At 45.7% G+C, this 27,456-nt stretch overlaps 1 protein-coding gene across 2 annotated transcripts in view; it reads right to left on the bottom strand.

Moving 5' to 3' along the window:
- Positions 1-959: 959 nt before the first annotated feature.
- Positions 960-27,456, bottom strand: part of LOC115090778 (ketosamine-3-kinase-like) — a 41,082-nt gene continuing 14,585 nt past the window's right edge. For both annotated transcript variants that reach the window (XM_029600280.1, XM_029600279.1), the window contains exons 4-6: positions 20,976-21,058; positions 6,696-6,818; positions 960-1,832 (exon numbers count right to left, since the gene is read on the bottom strand). In XM_029600280.1, the coding sequence (XP_029456140.1) occupies positions 1,494-1,832; positions 6,696-6,818; positions 20,976-21,058 (545 nt within the window). In that variant the 3' untranslated portion in view covers positions 960-1,493. The remainder of the gene's footprint in view (positions 1,833-6,695; positions 6,819-20,975; positions 21,059-27,456) is intronic.

The following is a 27,456-nucleotide window of genomic DNA, read 5'->3' as shown; positions in this document are numbered from 1 at the left end:
ATTTGGACCTGAATTCCTGGTGTAGATATGGGAACTATAAGATTAGATGATACTGAAAGTCATGGGCGGGGGGGATCAGAGCACTTAGGGAGGGAGTCCCAAGACAGAGGCCTGAGGCACACCAATTGATCGTGGGATAGCAGTGGAGGATCCACCCGCGCATACTTTAAAAGTGCAATGGGCGAGGTAAGATAAGAACCAAGACAGAACAGAGTCCTGAAATCCAAGTGAGGAAGTAGTATCAAGAAGAAGTTGGTGATCAACAATGTTGAAAGCATCAGCCAGGCCACGAAGGATGAAGTTTAAGTAAAAGCCCTTGGATCTGTCTAGGAATAGGTAACTGGAGATTTTAGCAATGGCTACTCTTGTGGAATGTAGAGAACGAAAACTGGATTGAATCTGAATAAGGAAAGAGGAAGGAAATAGAAATAAAAGTCTAGACATATGTTTTGTTGTTTCTATACTCATCCACTTTTCCAGTTCTTCTTTCGCACCTGCATAGCATTAGGAAAGCTTCATTTTTACATTGCCACCATAAGTGGAACTGACTGTCTTCTGGTCTCTGTGAATGCCTGTCTCATTATTTTAGGCAATAAGTCATCAACTTCTCCCCCTGCTATTGCTCTTACTAGGTAGCATTATTGGTGTTGATTAGCTGTTCTTAAACCAGAATTCATTGTTTTTATTTTTAAACTAATTTTGTAACCAAATCAAAATGGCTTTAGTACTTCCGTGTTTGTTTTGTAGAAATGCACACACTGTAGGTGATATCTTTTTATTGGACTAGTTGCAGAAGCACTGAGTTAGGCCAGTAAAAAAGTCAGTCCTACAACTATATTTATTTATTTAGTGTTTTTTCTATACCGGCATTTGCGAAAGGTATCACATCGTGCTGGTTTACAATTAACAAAGGGGTGTAAGAAGAATAAACAATAATAACAATAACAGGTGCGTAACGAAAAACATTTCAGTTACAATAAACATTGCAGTTCCAATAAAACAGGGAAATACACAACTGGGAGCAGTGAAAAGTCGATAGGAAATTAACAGAAGGAACAAATTTACAAATTTATGGTATTTACTAAGTAATTGAATATCGCAATGATGATGTTTATCATATTAAGGTAAGGTTGGAGAGTCGGTTAATGATGAGTTAAAGGTTCAGTTGGGGTCTGGGAAGGCTTTCTTAAATAACCACGTTTTGAGTCTTTTCCTGAATGTTGGAAGGCAGGGTTCTCTTATTTGACTCTTTTTTTCTGCATAGTCAAGTAGACTAACACAGAAATTACAATATGTTGCTCATTCTTTACTTGAAATAAACTATTGTGTTGGTTTTAGAGTGCTCCTCTGGCTTAGCTGCTGTCAGGATCATGGATCCAAGTAAACCAGGCTGGGGTTTGTTGCCAAAAAAGGTAACAGACAAGAAACAAACAAACTAGTATTATGAGGAAAATAAGTTGTGTTTGCCTCTATAAGGTTTACTAATTGCAAGGTTATTTTAAAAGCTCTCTCATTAAGTTCAAGGAAGACCCTCTATACTCTGTTCCAAAGTGGTTCCAGTGATTTATATAATTGAAGAGCTGGTACAGCTTTTGGCGTTGCTCAAAGCCTGGAGCTTTAGGGATTTTGCTGTGATAGGCAGAGAAGAAAGAACTCCCAAATCCACCAAACATTCCTGCGATTGCTAACTCAAATTCAGAATGCCCATAGAAGGAAGCCGGGTCAAACACAATGGGGCCAGCATCGTCCTCGGCTACATTCCCTCCCCAGAGGTCTCCATGCAGAAGTGCTGGGACTATCTCTAGGTCTTTGAACATCTCAGGTATCTTCAGCTAGGGAAAAAAAAAAAAGAACAAATTAACACTTTGGCACAGGTTATACACAAACGCAAGAGCAACCAGTGTAAGGACTTGCTTTCCAACTTAGAAACAAATACCAAATGCACACTTACAGCTCAACACTCTAGCTAACAAACTGTGCCAACATGCACTTATAATGTGCAAACTAGCTAACACGCTATACCAGTGGGCCAGCTTAGTGGCAGTGCTGTGCATTGCCATGTAGAGAACTTGGGTTTAATTTCTCAACCTGACTACTGCTCTGAGACCAGTCAGGCTGGGGATATTGCAGAGGCAGCACTTACAGCTTGTGGAGGGAGATATTCTCAGTCTCAGTCCTCATATAACAGCAACACGTAGTGGGAAGACTGAGTGCATGTGTACTAAATTCCAGAGGAAGTCATTATCTGTTTCCCAGTGAAAGAGATTGTCATTGCTATGGCTGGACTAGAAAGGAGGGCGAGAGGGTTAAAAGTGGGGAGAAACCCCTTAGGTAGCTGTGAAAGAAAACGTGTGGTTGTGTAGCCCAGTAGAGGCTGGTTTCACTTGCGCTGGAAGCTCAAAGGAGGACAATGAAACTACTGAACCAAAAATAAAAAGCTGCAGCACTATTTGCTCACAGTACAGGGTACTAATAGACTGTGCTAGCACATACTCACAGTGCAGAAGATCATAGCCCAGCAAAGGGTACACTCACAATACAGAGCTATCACAGGCTGGAGCAATGAACACTCAGTGCAGAGCAATCACAAGCTGGGGCAGTGTTCACTCACAATGCAGAGCCAGCACACTCACAGTGTAGAGAGGCAGGGCACACTTACTGTGCACAGTCAGCACATGATGGGACAGGGTACACCCACTGTGCAGAGCAATCACAGATTGAGGCATGATACACTCACAGTGCAGCACAATCACAGGCTAGGACAACACATGCTCACATGGCAGAGAGAGATCACAGGTTGAGGCGACGCACGTAAAGCCCCCCCCCCCCCCCCCAAAAAAGAAAGCAAAAATAAAATAAGACAATTTTGGATCATATGTATATAACATTTTATTTTTTAAATTTACAAATATTAGTACGTTATTACTGATGTTAACAGATGATTTACCTGAAAAAAAGAAAATCACTTTCCCATACATTTTGAAATTTATCAGAAAAATGTCTACTATAACAGAGAGCCTTTCCCTGGGTAGAATCTCTAAAACAGATATCCAGTCCTCAACCGAGGATGGCAGTGGATCTTTCCATTGTAATTTTATTCTTCTTATAACCAAGGTAAGGAAAAATATTGATTAATTAGGTTTTATATCTTATTTATATTGCATTTATATGTAATTATCAGTGTCAGATGCCACCTTGTTTGGAGTTCCTCTGAAAATTCAAGATATAAGCAATAAAATCAAATCCAAATATTTAATTAGATCCCTTAGAATAGAATTTTCAAAAGAACTTAGTACCAAATTGTAGTTTTATATATATATACACACACACACACACACACACACTATAATGGAGAACTTACTACATATCTGATAATTTTGTTTTCCTTAGAGTAGACAAATGGACTCAGGACCTGTGGGTTATGCTCCCCTGCCAATAGATGGAGATGGAGCAAGCTGACGTCACAGTATTTATACTCCTGTAGTGACATCAGCCTGCCAGTATTCTCTTCAAAAGCAACTGTGGACAGACCAGCAAAAAACTTGATTAAAAACAGTCAGCCATAACTGTACTCAACCAACAAGAAACACTGAACTCAAGTAAGAATGTAAGTACCCCAGTCTAGGGACTGAACACTTACCATTAATCCCCTGGGACCTGGAGCCCCCAGGACCATTGACACAATCAATCAGCAGCCAAATGCGGGAAGTTGAGTCCATCTGTTTACACCAAGGAAAACTGAAATTATCAGGTAAATAGCAATTTCTCCATTTCCTAGTCTGTAGACAGATGGACTCAGGACCAGTGGGAATGTACCAAAGCTACTCCCAAGCAGCCAACATTGCACGTGCAAAAGCTGTGTCCTCCCAGACCTGCACATCCAGACGTTAATACCTGGAAAAAGTATGTAAGGAGGACCACGTCGCAACTCAGCAAATGTCGACAATCTAACCTCCGCCCATGACACTGCCTCAGCCCTAACCTGAGTAGGCAATGGCTTTTCAGCATCCACATACGAGACCATGACTAACTCCTTAATCCAGTGAGCTACAGTAGCCCGCGAAGCTGGTTCACCCTGCTTCCTTCCACCATGAAGGACAAAGACGATCCATCTTTTGGAAAGGTTCAAAAACCTCCAAATACCACATGCCAAGTATCTTGACATCCAAGGGACGCAGGATGCAATACTCCTCTGCAACCCTGACTGAATCCAGGGATGACAATGAAATGGACTGATTCAAAATACATTTCGAGACCACTCTGGGCAAGAAGGATGGAACAGTACACAGCTGTAATGCCCCTGGAGTCACCTGAAGGAATGACTCCCGGCAAGACAAGGCCTGCAGCTCAGAAATTTGACATGCAAAACAGACAGCCACCAGGAACACTGTCTTCAAGGTCAATAACTGCAAGGAAAGGCCATGCAGCAGTTGGAATATAGGGCCCGCCAGAATTCCAACACCTAATTAACACTCCACAATGGAACTGGTAAACTCAAGGGAGGCCGAAGATGCTTCACTCCCTTCTAAAAATAGGCCACATCAGGATAAGAAAATGAGGAATCACCATTCACTGGGCCCCTGAAACTGGCAAGAGCTGCAACCTGTACCTTCAAGGAATTAAGGGCCAATTCTTTATTTAATCCATCCTACAAAAATTCCAGAATGAGCGGGATGCTAACCGAACAAGGAAAAACACCTTGATACTCACGCCAGGCTTCAAACACTCTCCAACCCTGCACATAGGCCAAGAAAGTGGTAGCAATCACCACAGAATAATATCCACACTTCAACAAGCAAGACCTCTCAAGGACCAAACCGAGTTGGATCTTTGTGAAGGACAGGTCCCTGCTGCAACAGATTCCTCCAACCCCCATCTTGTTGCCATGCTCACTTCCTTCCTCAAACTGTCTCCACCTCCCATCCCCCCTTCACCCAGACTATGACTGACTTCTTCCATGAAAAGACTGATGGAATTAATCATGAATTCTCCTCTAACCCGCTGACTTCACCTTCCCTTCCTTTGGCCCCTGCTACAATTTCTTCCTTTTCTGACATTACAGAGGAGGAAACTGCCCATTTTCTCGCCTCCTCCTCCAAACTCACTACTTATTTCTCTGACCCCCATTCCCACCCAACTCCTCAGTTCTATTTTCCCTGCAGTCAACCCTTCCATCTCTCATAACCTCAATTACTCACTTGCCACTGCGACTGCTCACTTTTCCTTCAAATAATCTGTGATCATGACACTCTTCAAAAAACCTTCACTGAATCCTACCTTCCCTGCTATCATCCCATCTCCCTCCTCCCTTTTCAATACAAGATTGCTTGAACATGATGTTCACCTTTGCTGTCTTGACTTTTTGTCTCAAGTCATTCAGGATCCACTCCTGTTTGCTTTTGCCCTCTACATTACATAGAAACTGCTTTTGCCAAAGTCTCTGGTGACCTCTTTGGGGCCAAGGCCAAGAACGTTTACTCGATCCTCATCTTCCTTGACCTATCTGCTGCTTCTGATACCACTGATCCATTGATTTCAGGACTCTGCTTTATCCTGGTTTCCTTATTACCTCTTCCTTCATACTCTGACTATATCCTCTGGTAGTTCTTTCTCCGTTGCTGTTCCACTATCGGTTGGTATGCCTCCAGGCTCTATCCTGGGCCCTCTTCTCTTTTCTAGCTAGACTTCTTCCCTCAGTCCTCTGATCACCTCCCATGGTTTTCAGTACCACTTTTATGCTGATGATTCCCAGAGCGACCTCTTTACACCAGAAATTTCACCACAAATCCAGTCCCAAATTTCAGCCTGCCTGTTGCCACCTTAAAGTTACTATGGCCAAGACAGAATTTCTTGTTTTCTCCAAACCCTGCTTTCCCTTTTTCCTCTTTTTCTATCTCTGTAAATAGCACTCTCATCTTCCTTGTTCTCTCAGCCTGTAACTGTGGGAGCATCTTTGATACCTCTCTCACTTTCTCTATGCACGTTCAAAACACTGCTATTCTCTCTCCACCTCTTCTTGTTTACTCTGTTCATCAGGCTCTTGTTACTATTTTAGTTTGATAAGGAATAATTCACAGACACAAATTGATATAAATTTTTAATAAGTAGATTGGTAAAATTTGACTTGCTATATCTTTTCATTCTTCTTTAATATACACTTAGGGCCAGATTTTATAACATGCGCATGGGCGTAGATTTGTTCGTGCAACCCGGCACGAACAAATCTACGCCCTATTTTATAACATGTGCGCACTGTCGCGCACATTTCCATCTTGCTGCGCACTTTCCATCTTGCTACGTTTCCATCTTCCATCAAGATGGAAATGCGCACATCTTGCTGCACACTTTCCATCTTGCTGCGCCATATGCCTGGAATAGACTTCCTGAGTTGGTGCATCATGCTTCTTCTCTGGCCATATTCAAATCCAGTTCAAACATTTTTTGAAATTGCTTTAAAATCCTACAATAAATACGCTTCCTATTTGTCATGTATGTGCATCTTGCCTGGATTGTGAGCTCCATGTTTGTCTGTATAGCACTGCATATGTCTAGTAGTGCTTTAAAAATGGTAACTAGTCGTAGATATTGAACATCATATTCTCCAATTTTCTGAGCAGAGACAACAAAGATTCAGTTTAAAGAGCTGAATTAACACTCCTTGGGGGGGTGGGGGTAGTTGGAATTGACTTTCTTACCTGGAGTTCTGCCCAGAGCTCTCTGGCTTTCCTATCTCCATAATCCTTCTCAATCAAATCCATCTGAGTCTGAAGTCGTTGACGTATGAAGAATGTGACCCAGTCACTCTGCCAATCATTTCTCTGGAATTAAGGTGCAGACATTAACAGTCATTATCCCAGTGCACAGCAGAACTCAACAATGAAACAACTGCTCACCCAAACTGCAATGCCAATGATTTTAAATCAGATAAAAGCTTCTGGTCATTTCCCCCAACGATAACAACCCACCAGCCAGCACCACAAACATACCATCAGTAAGTCAAGTGAGAGACCTTGGAGCCACCCTAGACTCCTGAATGAACCTTGAAAAATTCATTAACACCACCACAAAAGAGGGCTTTTATAAACTTCAGGTCCTAAAACAATTAAGACCTCTCCTCCACTTCCATGACTACAGATCTGTCCTTCAAGCCATACTATTCTCAAAAATTGATTACTGCAACGCTCTCCTGCTTGGTCTTCCGGCCTCCTCCACTAAACCTCTTCAGATGCTGCAAAACGCAGCAGCCAGGATCCTTACTAACACGCGCAGGATGGACCACATCACACTGATACTAAAAAATACTTCATTGGCTACCCATACACTTCAGAATACTCTTCAAAACTCTGACCATCATTCACAAATCCATATATCATCAATCCTCTCTGCAACTCACCATACCCCTCAAATTATACTCCTCATCAAGGCCAACCAGATCTGCATACAGAGGCTCCCTACAAGTTCCTCCCAGCAGTTCCACTAAACATAACTCCATCGAAAAACGAGCGCTTTCCACCGCGGGACCACATCACTGGAACTCTCTCCCACCAGACCTATGCCAGGAACATTGTCATCTCACATTCAGAAAAAAACTGAAAACTTGGCTCTTCGCCCAAGCTTATCGCTGAAGAAACCCATGGTACCCGCAAGGACCTCCACCCCTCGGTTGATGTCCTCTTCCAGCTGCATTAAGTATCTGCTATTCTAGAACCGCTCATGTATATTAACTTTGCAATTGAATCTCCATTAGGTAAATATGTATTTAAGTTTAACAGAGAAGCAACCACTCCTTCCTTGCTGATCGGCCCTTCTATACATTTAGAATAGAAATTGTTAATCTATCCCTTTTTCTTCAAACAGCCATGTTCGACTTCCCTGTTTTAATGTAACTTTTGCTTCCTGTGTTAACTGGTTTCCCCCCCCCCCCCTTGTTTATTGTAAACCGGTACGATAAGACCTTGTCTTGAGCATCGGTATATTAAAAGAACTTAAATAAATAAATAAGCACTGCTCATGCACAGTACACTGACATGACTTACACTACATGTAACAGACTCATATGAGTTATCAATACACTGATAATGCACCATATAATGATCACCAGTTTGCATCTCCTGGGATTAACAGTGAAATATAACTGGATATAATCCATTTCTATATGGAATATGCAACATGTCCTAAAAAGCACCTCACTGGTGATAGGATATAATTTATTTCATCCTATCATCAATGATATTCTAGTACTTTTCAAACTTTTACAAATGGGACACACTTTTATAGAGTTACTAACAGTAACACTGTTCCAAGAATGAGACTTAAGCGAGCCCTAGAGTTTTGCAAGTTGTAGAATTGATTTCAGATAGAAACAACAGGACTACAAATTCCATAATGCATTGGCCCACACGCCTACAAAACTATAATGGATGAAAATCTCCCTTCAGAAACTGGATCTCTCTGTCGCTTCATTTGCAAGCTGTAGCAAACTCAGAACAAATTGACTTCAAAATCCATCAGAGTTCTGTTTGCCACAGCATTGATGCTGTGAGTTTTAAAGAACATACAAACTGCTGTCTTACAGTGAAATCCTGATTCCAGGTTAAAAATACAGGCCAGCCAGGCCTAGTTTTTCAATTTCTGTTTAAATGAGCCACATTGCAAATTCCTGTCCCAAACTTATATATCATCTACTTAGTTGTCCAGCTGACTCTCAGACATCAGCATATAATTAATTCATCAGTATCTTTTTTTTGCCACTGCTTGCCCCAGCCATAGAAAAACAGGTCTGGTTTCTAGAAATATCTGTGAGATCTGAGAATATAGCCATATGGGGCTCCATACACCCCAAACCATTCTGATCTATGAAAGCCAAATTGTGGGAAATATTTGCATTTTTCTGAATACAAACTGTCATACAAGGAGATACCAGATATTCAGCCTAAAAAAAATAAGATATTCAAGGTGTGCAGGAGGAGAAGACATGTACTTTTATTATGCCCTCCCCTCTGCCTACACACATACCCCATAAACAAGATTTGCCAACTGGCTCCATTTTCACTGATCAGGCTGATCCAATCCTGTTTTTACTTCACTGCAGGGATGGGCTTGTAACACTGAATTCACTGAAAACAGCACCAATTCTATGTATGCAGTGGGGTAAAACCAAGACTGGAACAGGTTCTCCAGCAGGTTCACTTAAAATTCAATACACATGTGATTCTTATTTGTCTTCAGACCAAGATCTATTTACTCCTGCTGCAGGGTGATGTAGATCCAGACCAGAACACTGCTGCAGTTGTGCATCTGCCATTACTTCCTACAGGAGTGATTTTTGACCACCTCAAAACTTTTGTACCCTTGGGGGAAAAATAGAAAAGCTAAATAGAGTAAATGAAAGGGGTTTGTTCTATCACAGGACAAAAACAAAAACAAAATAGTAGTCTTCCCCTATTTTAAAACATTAGTCATGGTAACTTTTAAAGGGCCAACGATATATTTCTCACTGGGAATTGCAGTGGTCACTTTTAGGAAAATGCTTATACCGTCCCCAACTAACAGTTAAAATTTCATCTATAACATGCTCACCACTTCACTTTTCCTAATCTAAGCCAACTTTTCATTACATTCATATTGTGTTTCCAGCCGCTGCGCTGCCTCCCCTCCACCAGAGGACCCTGGTGAGCCTAGCTCCGAACTACCAGCACGTCTTTGGTCTTACAGCCTCCGTGCCACCAGGAATCTCCACGAGCTCTCACCCCTGGCTGATCAAGCCCCTCTCTTCTGCCCTACTTAATCCTATCTCTCCCATGCCTCAATGCTTCAGCATCAAGTTCCCTTGGGCTTCTTACTCTACCCACCCATGCCTTATGGCCTTCCCAGGCTCTTTTCTGTATTTCCTCGTGGCCTCAGGGCCTTCTGACTCATTTCCTTGGGCCTTCTGTTTCCCTTGTCTGTTCTGTGGCCCCCGGCCTTCTGTCCTGTCAAGCCTGCCTGAGACTCCCAGGTCTCTTCCATTTCCAGGCCTCCCTGTTTCCTAGCCTCCATCCTAGCCTTGAGACTCCTAGGTCTCTCCCTGTTTCTGTTGCGACGGTCGCTGCCCGACGTCTCCACTCCGCCCACCTTACCTCTTTGGCAACTCCCTCTTTGGTTGATGAAAGTTTGGCTGCCGCGGCGTCATCTTGCCGACAACCTCCGGCGTTCCCGGACCGGCTAGACGCTGCCTTCCGCCATGTTCTCCTGAGGCCTAAGGGCGCGCGCACAGCGCGGCCCTGACTCAAGTACCAGCTGTGGCGCGAACCTCAGGGGCGTCCCCCTGAGATGACATCATTATCACCAGATATTTAAGGTCTCTTGTTTTGCTAGCTAATCGAGTTAGCAAAGGGTTTCCTACCTAGCTGCCTCCAGGTATCGCTGTGGATGGGATTCGCTCTCCGCTTACCTTGCTACTCTGCCTCCTCCGTCTTTACCAGGGGTACCTGCTCCTCGGGGGCCTCGCTCTCTCTCTTGCTTTTCAGGTCGCAGTCTGGAACCGGTACGCGCTCCTCGAGGGCCCACGTTCCCGGACCTGCTACCGAATATAACTTCTGCCAGGAAGTCACCGCTGCCTACAACATCAGAGAGTTACCATCTCTCTCTCAGAGCTTTCCCTGGAACCAGATACTCGCTCATCGAGGGCCTACTTCATTCCAGCTCCGGGGCTGTTCCAAGAGACTACTGTGTGAGTGTTACCATCAAGGTTCTGTTCCTGAACGCTGCATACTCTGCCTACTCACTATCTGAGTTTCTCTACAGCTCAGCCATCCTGGGATCGCTGTTCCAGTGCCTGAGGGACTACAGCCCAGCCAGGCTCTTCCAGCTCACTACTGCCACCTCTGGTGGTTCTCTAAAACAGTTTAATAAAAGAACTAGTGTGTGTCTGTCTCCCAACTCTGAGCCTGACCGGTGTTCCTCTCGGGATCTTCCCCCGGGGCATGGTCATCTGCCACGGCCCAAGGATCCACCCACAATTATCATAAATAATAACAGTTTCTAGGCCTCTCTCTGCCTTGCCCCTCGGGGCCCTTCCTTGCCTCGCTGACTTCAGGATTTGTATGTTTCATGTTCTGTGTAGTCCTTGTCCTGGCTTGTCCTGCCTTGTCCTAGCCTGTCTTGCCCCAGGCTTCAGTGTTCCAGTTCCATGCTTACCTTCATTCTTTTCCAGTTCCACCCTTACCAGTACTCAGCTCCAGTCTGTTCCACTTGTTCCAGTGCACTCCAATCTGCATTCAGTTCCACTCTTACCTGCACCCTGTTCCTGTGTTCTAGCCACGCTTACCTGTACCCAGCTCCAGTGCACTCCTACCTACATTCAGTTCCACTCTTACCTGCACCCTGTTCCTGTGTTTTAGTCCACCCTTACTTGCACGCTGTTCCGGTGTTTGAGCTGCATTCCAGCCTGCACCTCATGCCAGAGCTCCATTCCAGCTTCATGTCATTCCCTGAGCTCCAACACAGTCTGTGCTTGTTCTTGTTCCAGCCTCACCAGACCACCCACAGTTAGTTTCAGCCTTGACATCCTGTGCCACTCCTGGGGTGGTGTTCACCACACCTTTGCTAGAGCCCAAACCCACAACACATACAGGCCGATACTGTAAGGTGCGCGGGAAAATGGGCACTCAGTGTTGAATGCCCGCTTTCCCCAATGCGTGCCCAGCCACTTCTCCTGGGCGCGCGATACTGTATTTAAATCAGGGGTTGCGCTAAAAAGGAGGCACTAGGGACAATATGCATCCCTAGTGCCCCCTTAGCAGCGGAAACCCAGGAGAGGTAGCTGTCAGCGGGTTCAGAAAACAGATGCTCAATTTTATGAGCGTCCATTTTCCGAACCTGCTGACAGTCACAGGTTAGGAAAATGGATGCTCGTAAAACTGAACGTCCGTTTTTCTAACCTGACCTGCCGGCACTTTTTTTTAAATTTTTTTTTTTTACCTTTTTGGTTCCTCTGACTTAATATTGCTAGGATATTAAGTTGGAGGATATACAGAAAAGTAGCATTTTCTGCTTTTTTTGTACACTTTTTTGGGTTGCTCAGAAATTAATGCCTGTCCCGAGTGTAAAATGTGCAGATCGGGCACACTTTGGTTTTTTTTTTTGGTATCTGGAGCGAATTACTAATAGCCTCATCAACATGAATTTGCATGTGATGAGTGCTATTTGTTTCGGAGGGGTAAGGACACGCGTTATGGACATGCTAGACCCCTTATTGTATAAGGGGTTGTGGACACCCATCCAAAATGCACATCCAACAGCGTGATAAACAGTGCGCTCAGCTGAACGCACTTTCAGCATCAGCCTGATAGTAACAAATTACTTAACTTTATAATTTGCTATACTGTGTATTGGTCACTGTAAGCTGTGCTTCAAAAATCATATTTGTGCTGCCTTTTTGAGACACTGATTGATTTAATTTTTTTAGTGTGTACTTTTGGTATCCCACCTAAAAAATTGTGCCTTAACCTTTAACTGAAGATGAAATACAATAAAAATTATTTTCACATGGGACACAAAGATGGCAATTTTCTGCGTGTTTCATGCAGGTAAAAAATGTGTTCATGCATGTAAAACAGTGTTCTCTTCATTGCCCAGTCTCTGTGAACATAAAAAGTATGCACAGTTACACAATACGCGCACTTTTGCTTGATGGGAGATGCGCACACCCTTACTCAGATGAACGTGCTCTATCTGCTGGGGAAGCACGTGCACTGTGTAACAGCTTAAATAGTTTCAGCTGTTGAAGAAAAGCAGCATTCCAGGGGGGTGAAGGGAGAGATCAGGGGAGTGAATCTACATGCGTACGTGGGTTTTTTCCACCATCATTTATTTTTTACAAACTCTTACGCTAGTAGTAATATAGGAAATTATATCCGTAAAGGCCAATTGGTCCATGTGTTCTTGCCAGCTGAGATTTTTTCACATTCGGAAAATGAGCATATAAATTCCTATATGTAATCTAGCACCAGCTCCCCATGTCTTGTACCTGATCTCTCAAACCTTCTCCTTTCATATCTGTTCCAAGCTGCTGATAAAAGTGTTGACCTTCACCATCTTTGTTGGTTGGCCACTTTTGGCCTCGTCATGGTCAAGTTTGATATTTACAAGACCAATAATTAATCCAACACCCCTTCCATGGCTTATTTCCAAGTTTTATAATAATCCCCACAGCTATCAAAATTAATGAGGCTGTTTTCCAATATGTCTGGCCTCTTCATGCTCATTAAAGTTTGCTTTTTAACTATAGTCCCTCCATGCAGGTTACCCCAGATTTCTTAGCCCAGTGCAGCTATACCACTGTTAGGGTTATAACCACCACTCCGTGAGGCTACTCAAATACCTTTCTTGCAGCCTGATGAAGTTAAATCACTGTTGTTTTGGGTTATAACTGCCGCTTCGTACAGGTTATCCCAGTGCTTCTTTACCATGCAAGATTCCATTTTTAGTCCAGTAGTAAGTGCCTTCCCCACAGTCCCCCTCCCACCCTCACTACCTACCCCAAAATACATCACACCACATAGCTTTACAATAGGCCAAACAGCTACTAAAACCACAGAGTTTGTTGCCAAGTATCCAGTCTCCCAATTCCCTGTGGACCTACTGAATGATACTCAGCTACAAACTACCTGCTGGCAGTTGATTTCTGGAGAGTTATAGCCTGCAGATACCAACCCAGCCCGCAGTATCAATCACTAGGACTTCCATTCTCTGCCTTTTTGTTATGTTCTTATCACTTCTCCTCATCCCTCTGGCTCTTGAGGAAGTGATGGATGGGTTATTTGCAATACTCTACCTCCCAATCCCATTTAGCCATTTTATATACCGTCGTTCCAAATAAAGATCACAACGGTTTATAATATGAGGTATATATTATACATCAACAGGTACAAAAGACTTCAAACATCTTGATATTTTTTTTTACTAAATCCTGCTGAATTCCCCCCCGTGCGTAAATAATTCCTTAAGTGTAGATAATGGTAAGCTTCGTTCTGGGGTAGCGCAAACCTATTCTGCAAAGTTGAAAAATCCACCCAATGGTTATTTTCCCAAAGCTGAGCACAACTGTAAATGCCATTGTGAATCCATGTTCCAAAAATACTTGGCGCCTTTCCCTCTAGGAAGACCACACGATAGAAAGGCAGAGAATTAATTGACCAAATTTTATTGCCCACTAAGATTGCCTTCCATTTATGCCAGGTATATAAAGTATGTAGAGTGGATAGAAGACTTCCCCGGCCATGAAGACTTTGGTTGCCATAACAGGACTGGTAAAGGGATCTTTCCCATCAATTCCTGTTCTAAAATCGCCCATGGCTTACGGACAGTAGTCCGATGCCAATCCACCACTGCCCTTAACTGTGCTGCTGCATGCTACCATAAGAGATTGGGGACAGCAAGACCCCCCTGTGCTCTCAGTTGAAAGAGGATTAGTTGCGCTATCCTGGGGTGTTTACCCTGCCATATAAACTGCATAAATCTACGTTGCCATTTTTTCAGGAGAGTCGATGGTATGTTATAGGGAATTGTCTGATACAAATAACTAAGCCTAGGTAAAATATTCATTTTAAAAGTGGCTATATGCCCCAGCCATGAGATATGATAGCGATTTCACTCCTCCAGATCCTGGTATATTTTCGTGAGAAGGGGCAGGTAATTAAGACTAAAGATATCTTTTCTAGCTCCAATATAAATCCCCAATTATTTAAATTTTTTCTTTCGCCCATTTAATATTACTCTGCCTGGGTATCCGGCAGAGTAATATTAAGAATTTCAGTTTTATCCCAATTAATGGAGTATCTCGAAACCCTACTAAATAGTTTGATGATGTCGACCACTGCCGGTAGTGATGCCATCAGGTCTGATAAGGTGAGGATGGCATCAATTTAGAGGAAAAAACTCCCCCACCTGGATCCCATGTACCTCAGGAGTGTCCCTGATTTTTTGAGCAAGCTGTTCTATAAATATTGCAAACAGAAGCGGGGACAATGGACATCCCTGCCGGATCCCTCTCTCTACCTGAAAGTTAGTAGAGTAGCCCCCATTGACCTTAATACAGGCCCGTGGAGAGTCAGAGTTTTCTTATCCACTGAATAAAAAAAGGGCCAAATCTTAGTTTGTGTAATACCTGAAACAAGTATGGCCAGTGCACCAAATCAAAAGCTTTTTCTGCATCCATGGCCATTAGTAAGAAAGGAGAATTGCGCTGTCGAGCCCACCACAGAGAATCTAATATTGTCCCAACATTATCAGAGGCCATGCGCCCAGGGATAAAACCTGCTTGGTCTGGATGAATCAACTGTGCAATAAAATCATTAAGCCTACTCGCCAAAATTAGCAATGTTTGGGCCCTGCACCCGATGTGCATGCTCAATTTTCACCTGGTGAGTGGATTCCAAGCTCGTCGTTGCTTCTCCATAGCTAAGATGGTAGAGCTCCGTAGCTAAGATGGTAGAGCATAACTGTGAGATCACCTGCGGACAATCTGCATATTCTGGTGTTACAGGGACTCCCCGGAACCGCAAAATTCAGCAGATAATTGCTGAATTTCCTGGGTCATAGTTTGTGTATCTATGTGAATCACTTTTAACTGTTCTGCTTGGGCCTCCTGTGAGTGTCTCATATTCAAAGATATGGCGCCCCATGTCACTCACCTCTTCTTTAAGCTCTCCCACGAGCTCCATTATTTCATTCAGTCTTAATGTCGTGCCGAAGTTCGCTAAACCAAGCTTTAAACTCCCCTCTCGAGGGTATATCAGCATCGGCATTCAGGCACTGCTCCTCAGGAGCGTCAGGCAGCTCATCTCCGGCATCCTCCGCAATTTTGAATTTGTCGGCCTGCTCCTCCCGATCAATTTTCTGATATGAAAACTTTCTAAAGTCTATCATTTTCCTCCTACACGACATCTACTGCTACTAGGCTAGCTTGTGGAGTATTTTGCACCCAAATTCCGTTCTGCATGGTTGCGGTCAGCAGCCCCGTTCTAGGCAGCCGCACTCGCCGGTGACATCATCAGTCTCCAATTTTATTAGTGTTTAGAGTTAATTTGTTTGGATGGTTTATGTTGTATAGCCTTCATGTGTGTCACTAGAATTAGTATTGTATTTTCAATAGATTTGGTGCATGGTATATAGAACTGAATGTCATTGGCGTATAGGAAGAAGGCGATTCCTAGATCAAATAGAGGTCTACGTAGAAGAAACATATAGAAACGATGGCAGAAGACGACCAAACGGTCCATCCAGTCTGCCCAGCAAGCTCCCACTTTTTTTTTCCCATTCTTATCTTTTTCTCTTGTCCCTTGTAAGCGACCTTTTGTTCTATTTCCCTTCCACCCCCGCCATCGATGCAGCTAGCAGTGCCGGAGCTGCATCTAAGTGAAGCATCAGTGCTGGAGCTGCATTTAAGTGAAGCATCCAGCCAATTTTCTAGGGGTAGTAACAGCCGTCATAGCAAGCTACTCCCACGCATGTTTATTCAGCCTGTGCAACTCAGTCCCTGTTGGTTGCTGTCCGAATACAAATCATCCCTTCATCATTCCCCCTGCTGTTGAAGCAGAGACCTTTTCATCATTCCCCCTGCCGTTGAAGCAGAAAACCACGCTGAATATATCATTGAAAGTGAAGCATTATGTCAATTTGGCCTGGGGTAGCAACCGCTGCACCAAGCAAGCCACTCCCCCACTTTTTTGAGGATGCAAATCCTTTTTTCCCCCCCATTTCCTCTTGCCGTTGAAGCACAGAGCAATGTTGGAGTCACATTAACCATGTGTATGTTTATTTAATTAGGATATTAATCTCCCGGTAGTAGCAGTCATTCCCGCAAGCCGCCCCCATGCCTCTTCACTTCATTCACATCCTCTATACTTTATGGATCCACAGTATTTATCCCACGCCTCTTTGAAATCCTTCAGTTTTGGTCTTCACCACTTCCTCCGGAAGGGCGTCCAGGCGTCCAGGCATCCACAACCCTTTCCGTGAAGAAATACTTCCTGACATTGGTTTTGAGTCTTCCTCCCTGGAGTTTTAAATCGTGACCCCTGGTCCTGCTGATTTTTTTGCAACGGAAAAGGTTTGTCATTGTCTTTGGATCATTAAAACCTTTCAAGTATCTGAAAGTCTGTATCATATCACCTCTGCTCCTCCTTTCCTCCAGGGTGTACAAATTTAGATTCACAATCCACCCGAGTGACCGGAGCAGCCGAAGTACTCTGTTGACCGCTCGGCGGCCCTAGATCCGGGACTTCGCCCGTATGAGCCAGTCGTCCAGGTAGGGGTGTACCAGGATGCTTTCCCGGCGCAATGCCGCTGCCACCACTACCATGACCTTCGTGAAGACCCGAGGAGCCGTGGCCAAACCAAAAGGTAGGGCTCGGAACTGAAAGTTATGACCCAGGATCTTGAACCTCAGGTAGCGCTGGTGCTCCCTGCGGATAGGGATATGCAGGTAGGCCTCCGTGAGATCCAACGAGACCAGGAATTCCCCCCGATGCACCGCTGCCAGGACCGAGCGAAGGGTTTCCATGCGAAAAAGATGGACCCGGAGAAACTTGTTTACCGTCTTGAGATCCAGGATAGGACGAAAGGTGCCCTCCTTCTTCGGTACCACGAAATAGATGGAGTAATGACCCCGACCCAGCTTGGAGGTGGGGACCGGCACTATCGCTCCCAAAGCGCGGAGCCGGGCGAGGGTGTGACGAACGGCCTCCTGCTTGTGAAGGGACCCGCATGGAGAGAAGAGAAACCTGTCTCTGGGTGTGTGGACAAAATCCAACGCGTAGCTGTGCTTTAGAATATCCAAGACCCACTGGTCCGATGTGATTTGGACCCACTCTTCGTAAAAGAGAGCAATCCGGCCCCCCAGCCTGGGGACCGGATCGTGGGTCCGCCTGGCATCATTGGGCAGTCTTGATGGAGGTAGAAGTGGAGAGGCCCCGTCCCTGTCCCTCCCTACCGGGACGGCGCCCATGAAAGGACCGGTTCCAGGAATTCGAATGAGAGGACAGAGTCCGAGGGGGATGTTGACGCATGGCCCGTGTCCTACGCTGATTCCGGGACCGATACCTAGAAGAAGAGGAGAAAGGTCTCGAGGCACGCGGACGGTCCTCCGGGAGCTTATGAACTGCGTTCTCGTTGAGAGACTTGATAATTTGATCCAGATCCTCCCCAAAAAGGAACTTACCCTTGAAGGGAAGGGACCCTAGCCGGATCTTAGAAGAGGCATCCGCCGACCAGTTCCGAAGCCACAGGAGACGCCGAGCCGAGACCGCCGCTACCATGGAGCGAGCCAGGACCCTGAGGAGATCATAAAAGGCATCCGCCCCATAGGCCATAACGGCCTCCAGCTGATCCGCCTGTTGGGCTTCCGCCTCCGGCAGATCCTGGGAAGTGAGAAGCTGTTGGACCCAAAGGAGACCCGCTCTCTGTGCTAGGGCGCTACAAATAGTTGCCCACATCCCCAACGCCAAAACCTCGAAAACTCTCTTGAGGTAAACTTCCAGCTTTCTGTCCTGAATATCCTTCAGGGCCGTGCCACCCGTGACGGGGATGGTAGTATGCTTGGTAACTGCCGAATCCACGGCAGGCACCTTGAGAATCTCCAGGAAGTCCTGTGGCAGGGGATAGAGCTTCTCCATTGCCCTACTAACCCCGAGGGTCGCCTCAGGGGTATCCCACTCCCGGGAAATAAGTTGAAGAAAGGAGGGATGGGTGGGAAAAGCTTTTGCCAAGGGCCGAAGACCCGCTAGCAGTGGGCCTCCCTTCCTGACCTTAGGATCCGGTCCGACCGGTTCCGGGGGGGGGGGGGGGGGGGGGGGTGATGTCCATCTCTCTCAGGATATGGGGAATGAGGTCGTCCAATTCCTCTGGCTGAAAAATGCGGAGGACTCTCAGATCATCTCCTTCCACCTAGGCTGCCAAGGTGGGATCATCACCAGAAGGATCCCCCGGAGGGGCCCCCCCGGACTCCCGAGTGGCGCTCGAGGGGGCACGGGAGGGTCCCTGGAGGGTCCAGGACTGACCCCAGATGGTTGTGCAGTGCCCTGAGAGGGAAATCCCCCCAGCGGCGCAGTCAGGCGGGCCAGTTTGGTAGGAGTGGGACCCGGGAAATCCAGCGGCGCATCCCTGCACTGTAAAAATGCTTTATGCATTAAAATAATAAACTCGGGGGAAAAGGAAGAAAACCCCCCAGGGGGGACCCCCGGGGTCTCCCCCTCCCGATGTCCAGTCTCCAATTTGGCCAAGGGTGCTCTTGTAAGTGGCGCTGCTGTGTTCGGGGAATCCTCCTCAGAAAGCCCCCCTTCGGAGTCAGACATCAAAATGGCCGCCGTTCCTGCGCTCAGCGGGAACGGGGCCTGCTGCTTTCTCGAGTCGTGGTCCGGGGCCGCCCGCGGCGTCCCCCCCTGAAGGGCTGGCTTCCCCGTCGGGAAGGCAGCCAGAGCAATGCCCCTCCCGAGAGAACTTCCCTCCCTGACGACCACAGGAGACGCAAGCCGCCGAGCGCGGCATCGGAGCATGAGGGGGGGAGGGGCGGGAGAGCGCGGCAAAATCCCTGCGTGCTACAGCCCCAGCTCTGAGACCGAAAACCCCCTGCCAACCCGGAGAGCCGCTGGGGAATCTACCCTCCCAGCGGCCCCGGGGAATGGATTGTCGCGGGGCCGCGGGTCGGATACGATCGCCTCGTTGGGGGGGGGGGGGGAGAGGAGAGGCTGGAACCACCAGCGTGCACCCCGACAGTCAGACGTAGTCCCAACGGTGAAGATACACACTGACTGAGGTAAGCCTGAAAGGAAATCAGCACACTTACCCCAAAACCAAATAAAGCCGAGGGAAAGAGAGAGAGGGGAAGAGGAGAAAGCAACAGGCCTGTCAGCAAGCCCCGGTGGAGGGAGATTACTCAGTCCCTCCCGGCAGGAATAGCCCTCCTAAGTAATCTCGGGAAATTAACCCCCCTTACCTAAACCTCTTCCTTCTTTTTGTTTTTTTTACTTGATCCCTCAAGAAGATCAGAAAAAGCCTAGAATCCTAAGCTATAGTAGTGGGGAACACCAATTCCCCTGCTCGCATCTGCTGGAGTCAGAAAGATACTGAAGATAGAGGCAAGGGTGGTGAGGTAATATAGGACCTCCCACAGAAGTCTTCTGTTCTGACTCCATCTGCTGGACGGGGGACATAACCCACCGTCTGGACTGATCCTGGTACGTACAGGGAATGTAATTTCCTTTTGATGGAGTTACCAAAATATCAAATTCACAGACTCCAGATGATTCAAAATATTACGGCCCATCTGATCACCAAAATTAAAAGTCATACTCACAAAAAGCCAGTGCTCAAGAGGCTCTAGTTGTTACTGTATGTATAATTTCTCACATTCTTCACTACCAGGCACCATTGCATCTAGCAGATGTTATTTCCTGTTACCAGCCAGTCTGAGCTCTTCATTCCTCACAGCAAGTGTTGCTTACTATTCCCTAGGTTTATTTAATCAAAACCAAGCACAGCATCTTTTCATGCACCAAGACCACCTTGTGGAATACACTGCCATTGAATCTAACATTAGAGGAGATTACATGGCATTTTGAAAGCAATAGAAAACTCTGCTTTTTCTAAAAGGCTTTTAAATAACTTGTATTATATACTATATTGTGTGAAACCTCTTGTATTTACGATCTTACTGTACATTGCCTTGAGGCCTAATGGGAAGAGGTGGTTTAAAAATCTAATAAATAAATAACGATGAAAAGCCCCAGGGTATCTATGCATGAGGTTTCATGATACCATAGCCCCAGCAGAGATTGGTTGCAATTGAAGAAGAAGCCCAAACAGCAGAAAGCAGACAGCTGAGCCAAAAACAAAAAAACAGGAAACGGAGAGAGCAAAGGACCCACAATCGTATTTATTAAATCACAAGCTGGAGAAAAGCTACATCAGATTCTAACAGGAAAAGATTATCTTACCTGTGGGATATATCCACAGCAGGTGATGGTATGGAAACCAAACCTCTCAACAGGCTGGAGCTCCACCAGGCCACACCCTTTGCCTTATAAAAAAAATAAAGATCAGTTCAGAAGTGTGCTGCAGATAATAAATAGCAAGTTTTACTCTCCCTGATGCTGACAGCTGCAAGAAGTGCAAAATGAGTACAATATGTGCTGATCGTTCTCGGATATCCATCTGGCAATGTGGCCAGGAGTCTTCTGATGGCCTCATGCAAGTGTAGTACTGATGAGTTTACCCTCAGAAGAGGCTTCCCTTCCAGCCACCAGCAAGTGGAGGCCCTTGGAGCACATGACAGAACTATTTGAAAGAGGAAACAAGGACAACTCTTCTAAAGGATGAGGTCTTGAACGAGTAGATGTGACTTGCTTATTTAAACTTTTGAATAATAGAAGGACTAGGGGGCATTTCATGAAGTTAGCAAGTAGCACATTTAAGACTAATCGGAGAAAATTCTTTTTCACTCAACGCACAATAAAGCTCTGGAATTTGTTGCCAGAGGATGTGGTTAGTGCAGTTAGTGTAGCTGGGTTCAAAAAAGGTTTGGATAAGTTCTTGGAGGAGAAGTCCATTAACGGCTATTAATCAAATTTACTTAGGGAATTGCCACTGCTATTAATTGCATCAGTAGCATGGGTTCTTCTTAGTGTTTGGGTAATTGCCAGGTTCTTGTGGCCTAGTTTTGGCCTCTGTTGGAAACAGGATGCTGGGCTTGATGGACCCTTGGTCTGACCCAGCATGTCAATTTCTTATGTTCTTATGCATTACTAAGGAATGTGTTATATACTAAAGATAGTGTTCCAACTGAAACTGTATAGTACACTATATCCGGAACATGGATTTAGAAAATATTTTAGTACTGAGACCCTATTAACTTCATTACATGATATTATCCTCAGAGGAGCCGATAACAGCCAAACTTACTTCCTGATCATGCTAGATATTTCAGCAGCTTTTGATACAGTTAATCACAAAATCCTCGTGGAAAGACTAAACGAAATAGGCAAAGACTCCACACTGAAATGGTTTGACTCTTATTTAAAAAATAGAACCTTCAAAGTAAATTTTCTTGATAATGAATCTCAACCAATTGATCTCCAGTATGGAGCGCAGCACAGGGATCCTCTCTATCTGCTATCCTGTTTAATACTTATATGCTCCCACTATGTAGAATTCTTTCCGGCTTCGGTCTAACACATTTTATCTATGCTGACGACATACAGATTTTTTTGTGTTTAAAGAATTTATTGTCAATCAGTGCAAAACAATGATACAAAACATCAGCATATAAAAACAGAAACAGAAAGTGTAATACAGAACAGTAAGTGCAATTTGGTAGCATCAACAAACTGCTAGAAGAACCACTACATTCCGAACCAAAATTGACCAAATTTTTAATTATACAGTCACCCCCCACCCCAGTACTCCACCCCCCACCCCCCTTACACACTGGGAATATATATATCGGCAAGGAAGTAATGTATGGAAGAGTTGTATGGAAGATTTTAGCCTGGGAGAAGGAATGAAGTGAGACCACCAATAAATTGAAGGAGAGGTAGCAAGCATATGGGCTAAAACAGCGACAACTATAAGAAAGGGCATATCCCACGTATGCGACCAGAGTAAGGGCTCTAGTGGATAAGTCTATAGCTGAGGCCCATCCCCCGAATGAGGGTGGCCAAAGTATCTAGATAGGCTTAGATATACTAGATCAGGACCTAGAGCATCGGTGACATTCATTTATGTAGACATGCTTTGGAGCTCGAGCCACTTAGTGTAAGGACCCCACATCCTGTCAAACGCTACCAATCGGTCTCTGTGTACCGCAGTAAGTCTGCTAAGTTGGTAATATGTGTGTAGTCTGCTTTGGATTTTAGCCAAACTGGGGGCAGTGGCGTCCTTCCAATGGCAGGCTATCTCCGTGCGCGTCGCAATAAAGACTTGCAGCAAAAATTTCTGTGTCTCTTTATTGTGTCCAAGTAAGGGTAGGCCTAGAAGTGCGTGCATCGGTTCAGCTCTCACCGGCTCCAGTACAACCGCCGAGAGCCAACCCAAAACCTCTCGCCACACTGTTGCTACCTTGGGGCATGCCCACCAGATATGATAGTAGGTTCCGGTGTGTCCGCATCCCCGCCAACATTGGTCAGATATTGTGGGCCGAAACTTATGGAGACGCTCTGGTGTGTAGTGCCACCGGTAAATCAGCTTATAACAGTTTTCCTGTAAACTGGCCGACACTGAGCATTTGTGAGCAAGGGAATAAATAGAATCCCATTCCGTGTCCTCTAGAGGACATTGAAAGTCTAGGTCCCATAATGTGCAATGGCGTGGAGTCTCCTTCAGTAACCCATTAAAAAGGCCATATATCTTGGATAGGACACCCCTGATGGTAGTAGCATATTTACAATAGGTCTCGAACAGGGTGCTCGTCAGTTTTAGAGTGCCCCCCCGTAGCCCACGCTTAACAAAATGATAAAGTTTGGCGTAGTGCAAGAAGTCCCCTTCACCCAACTTATATTGATTACATAACTGTTCAAGAGTGTACAGGGACCCCTGAAACTGAACATGTGCCAATTTAATGATACCTGCCGATATCCAACTCCGCACAATCGGTGATTTGTCAGAGAGGTGGTAGACAGTATTCGTGTGAAGGTGTGTCATAGTAGAGTACCGTTCAGGTCCCACCAACTTAACCTTCCAGTTAAGCCATACCTTTAGGGTGGTGCGGAGAGAGATAGGCATATATTGAATCTGTACCCTAGTCAAAGGTGGCTGCCAAGGAAGTGCCGATAAGGGAACCCTCCCTACCAGTGCCTGTTCCAACAGCACCCACTGCGGCACATCAGTTGTGCGGTGAAGGGCCACCAGAGCCCGAAGCTGTGCAGCGAGGTAGTACCACAACAAATTAGGTAACTGAACACCCCCTTGAGGCTTTGTTCTATATAAAGTCGCCTGGGCCACCCTTGGGGGCCTCTTGCGCCAGATGTAACTGCAGAGCATCTGCTGCCACTTCTTTAGAATTGAAGAAGGCAAAAAAATGGGTATCGTAGTAAAAAAATATAAAAACCGGGGCAGGATATTCATCTTAATAATGGCGAGTCTACCCAGCCATGAATGCATCTGACACTGCCAGGTGTTTAGATCTTTACGTATGGTTTGTACTAGCGGGTCATAATTTAACGTATATAACTGGCTAGTTGTGGATCCTAGTCAGACACCCAAATATTTAAGGGAGGAGGCGGCCCACTTAAAAGGGAACTGTCGCCTTAGGGATTGCACTTCCAGAGGCGACAGAGTAAGATTGAGAATTTCTGATTTATCATAATTAACCTTCATTCCGGATACAGAAGTAAATCGGATTAATTCTGACATAATCTGTGGCAGGGAGTTCTCCGGGTCTGTAATAGTGAACATCACGTCATCGGCGAAGAGGGAAATCTTAAAATGATGTGCCCCCTTCCAAACGCCCACCACCCCCTGTGAGTTGCGAATGGCCGTAGTGAAGGGTTCAAGGAATAGGGCGAATAGTAAAGGTGACAGAGGGCACCCCTGTCTGGTTCCCCTCTGGATCTCAAATGGTGTACCATAACTACCATTAACCTTAACGCGTGCTAAGGGTTGAGCGTACAGTTTTTCCAACCAGGTCACAAAGGAAGGGCCAAATGACATGGTGTGCAGAGTCTGAAAAAGAAACGGCCAGTGCACCAAGTCAAATGCCTTCTCCGCGTCCAATGAAAGCAGTACAGCCGGCAATCCCTCAGCATGCACCCAATCAATAATATCGACTATCCTGCGAACATTGTCCGCCGCTAACCGCCCCGGGACGAAACCCACCTGGTCGTTATGTACTAAACTGGGCAATACTCCATTGAGGCGAGCGGCCAAGACTCTGGCAAGGATTTTAAGGTCAATGTTAATGAGTGATATAGGCCTGTAAGAGCCACAATTGGTGGGGTCGCGGCCTGGTTTCGGTAACACCGTGATACCAGCAGTATTAGCGTCCCGTCCAATGGCCGACCCCTGCAAGAGGGAGTTAAACGCATCCGTCAAAGGTCCCACCAGGAGATGGGCAAACTTGCGGTAATAACAACCCGTATAGCCGTCGAGACCCGGAGCCTTGCCAGGCTTCAATTGTTTAATGGCGGTAAGCACCTCCTCGATCTCAATAGGCTTATCCAGAAAAACCCTCTGTGACTCAGTCAAGGAAGGTAAGTGCACCGATTGCAAGTAGTCGACAATGGCAGTCTCATTTATCGTACTATCAGGTGAATATAAATGGGCATAAAAATTTGTAAAAGCATGCCTAATACCCTCCGACGTCGTAGTAGCAGAGTCCCCTGAGGTAACTATCCTGGCGATGGTCGCCTGTGCCCTCTTAGCGCGCAGCTTTTGGGCTAAATATCGCCCTGCTTTATTGCCTCCCTCAAAGAATTTTTGTTTTAACAGGAGCATATGATGGCTAATAGCTTCGTCGTCTAGGGACCGAAGTTTGCCCTTAATCTGTAATATTTGGGTATAAACAGAATTCGAGGAGGTAGCGCTGTGCCTGTTAGTCAAGACCCCTAACTGAGCTAGCAGACTGAGCCTAGTGGCCTCCCTTTTCTTGTTGCAGTATGCTGCTTGAGAAATAAAGAGGCCCCGCATCACAGCCTTAGAGCATTCCCATACTGTCACGGGGGTCATATCCTCTGTCTTATTTTCCTGAAAAAAGAGTTTCAGGTGGGACTCTATCTTAGTAACAAAATCCCGATCCTTAAGCAAGCCCTCATTAAGTCGCCATGGCCTATACCCAGGGACAGTGTCCTGAAGTTCGACATCTATCCAGATTGGGGCATGGTCAGACCAGGTGATATGGTCTATCTCTGTTTTCCGCACCCTATTTTGCATTTGTGTGGAGACAAAAAAATAGTCAATCCGAGAGTACGTGCCATGGGGATGAGAGTAAAAGGAATAGGATCTAGAGTGTGGATACCTCCGCCGCCAGATATCAATCACACACCATTTGGCCAGAAAGCTACGCCACTTGGACCGAAAACTAAGAGCGGCACTGGTGCCTGAACTGTTGTCCAAAGAGGGTGATAAAGTGGCATTAAAATCACCCCCCAGTACTAAATCCCCTTCTAAATGCTTGAACAGGAGGTCATCAATGTGATTCAGAAAGGCCACCTGATCCGTGTTTGGGAAATAGACATTTAGCAGGGAGAGAATATTTTTACCCACCCTTAGTTTCAGGAAAACATATCTGCCCTGGGGATCTATCAATTTAAATAACTCCTCATGAACACATGCAGAGGAAAGTAGGATGCCCACCCCAGCATATTTCTGCTCTTTAGAGCTGGCTGCCCAATAACAGGTAGAGAACTGTGGGAAAGTCAGAAGCCGTTCATGGTGTTTCCGTACATGCGTTTCTTGAATAAATGCTATGCCTGCCCTCTGTCGCTGAAGCTCCTTATGGAGCAGCAAGCGTTTCCTCGGAGTATTCAACCCCTTCACATTTAGGGATAATATCCTAGTAGCCATGTCGCATAACAAGTACATAGCACACCCGTGGCGGTGAGGACAGTACCCCCCCTCCTGATCATGTGGCCCACTAAACACGAGTCTCCCCAACTCCTCCCCTCCAATCCCAGGATATCAAAAGTACAGATGTGTCCCAATGTGTTCCCCAGCAATTCAACCGTATCCCTCCAACCCTCCTGGGGATACATAATATGGAGGCCGTATACACCCGACTTCCAGCAGTCACCAGCATACACCACCCCTCCCCCCCCACCCCCCGCCATTTTGAGAAACATTAACAAATAAACTAAAGAACTGCATATAACTAGAACAGTGAGCATAAATCAGCTGAAAAAACCAGCGCAAGGTGCACCTTGTCGCCCTCTGTACCCGGCCACAAGTGCAGATAATGGCCAGACCCGGCAGTTACTGAGGAGTGAACCAGAACCGCTCCAGAGCAGTCATTCCACAGGTTAAAGTTGCCAGTCAGGTGAAATCAACCTTGATCCTGTGGGGGAGAGCGACGAATGTCAGACTGTCTCCGGAGTCTTTTCCCACCCTTGTCTGCCCGCTGCCAGCGAGGAGCCGAGTCCAGTTTTGCCGGTGGGGACGCCATCTTGGGAGCTTGAAAAGTCGCAGGGATGTGCGCCTTAGTAAATGCCTCCAGTGCCTCCACTTTATTTTTAATCTTGTAAGTCACCCCCTGAGCTTGAAACAAAAGCCCAAAGGGGAATGTCCATCGATATTTGATATTCTGGTCCCGAAGTGCCAGGGTCACTTCCCGCAGCTCGTACCTCTTTTGCAACGTAATAGGAGCCAAGTCCTGAAAAATGGAGATGCGGTGATTTTTCCAAGTTATCTCCTTCATGAGGCGGGATGCAGAATACACTCTCTCCTTAAGTTGGAAATTATGGAAGCAAATTACCAAATCCCGCGGTTGCT

The sequence above is a fragment of the Rhinatrema bivittatum genome, chromosome 4 (assembly GCF_901001135.1).
Source record: "Rhinatrema bivittatum chromosome 4, aRhiBiv1.1, whole genome shotgun sequence".
Lineage (NCBI taxonomy): Eukaryota > Metazoa > Chordata > Amphibia > Gymnophiona > Rhinatrematidae > Rhinatrema > Rhinatrema bivittatum.
Note: the sequence above shows the minus strand (reverse complement) of the source record. Positions and strands in the feature narration are given on the sequence as shown.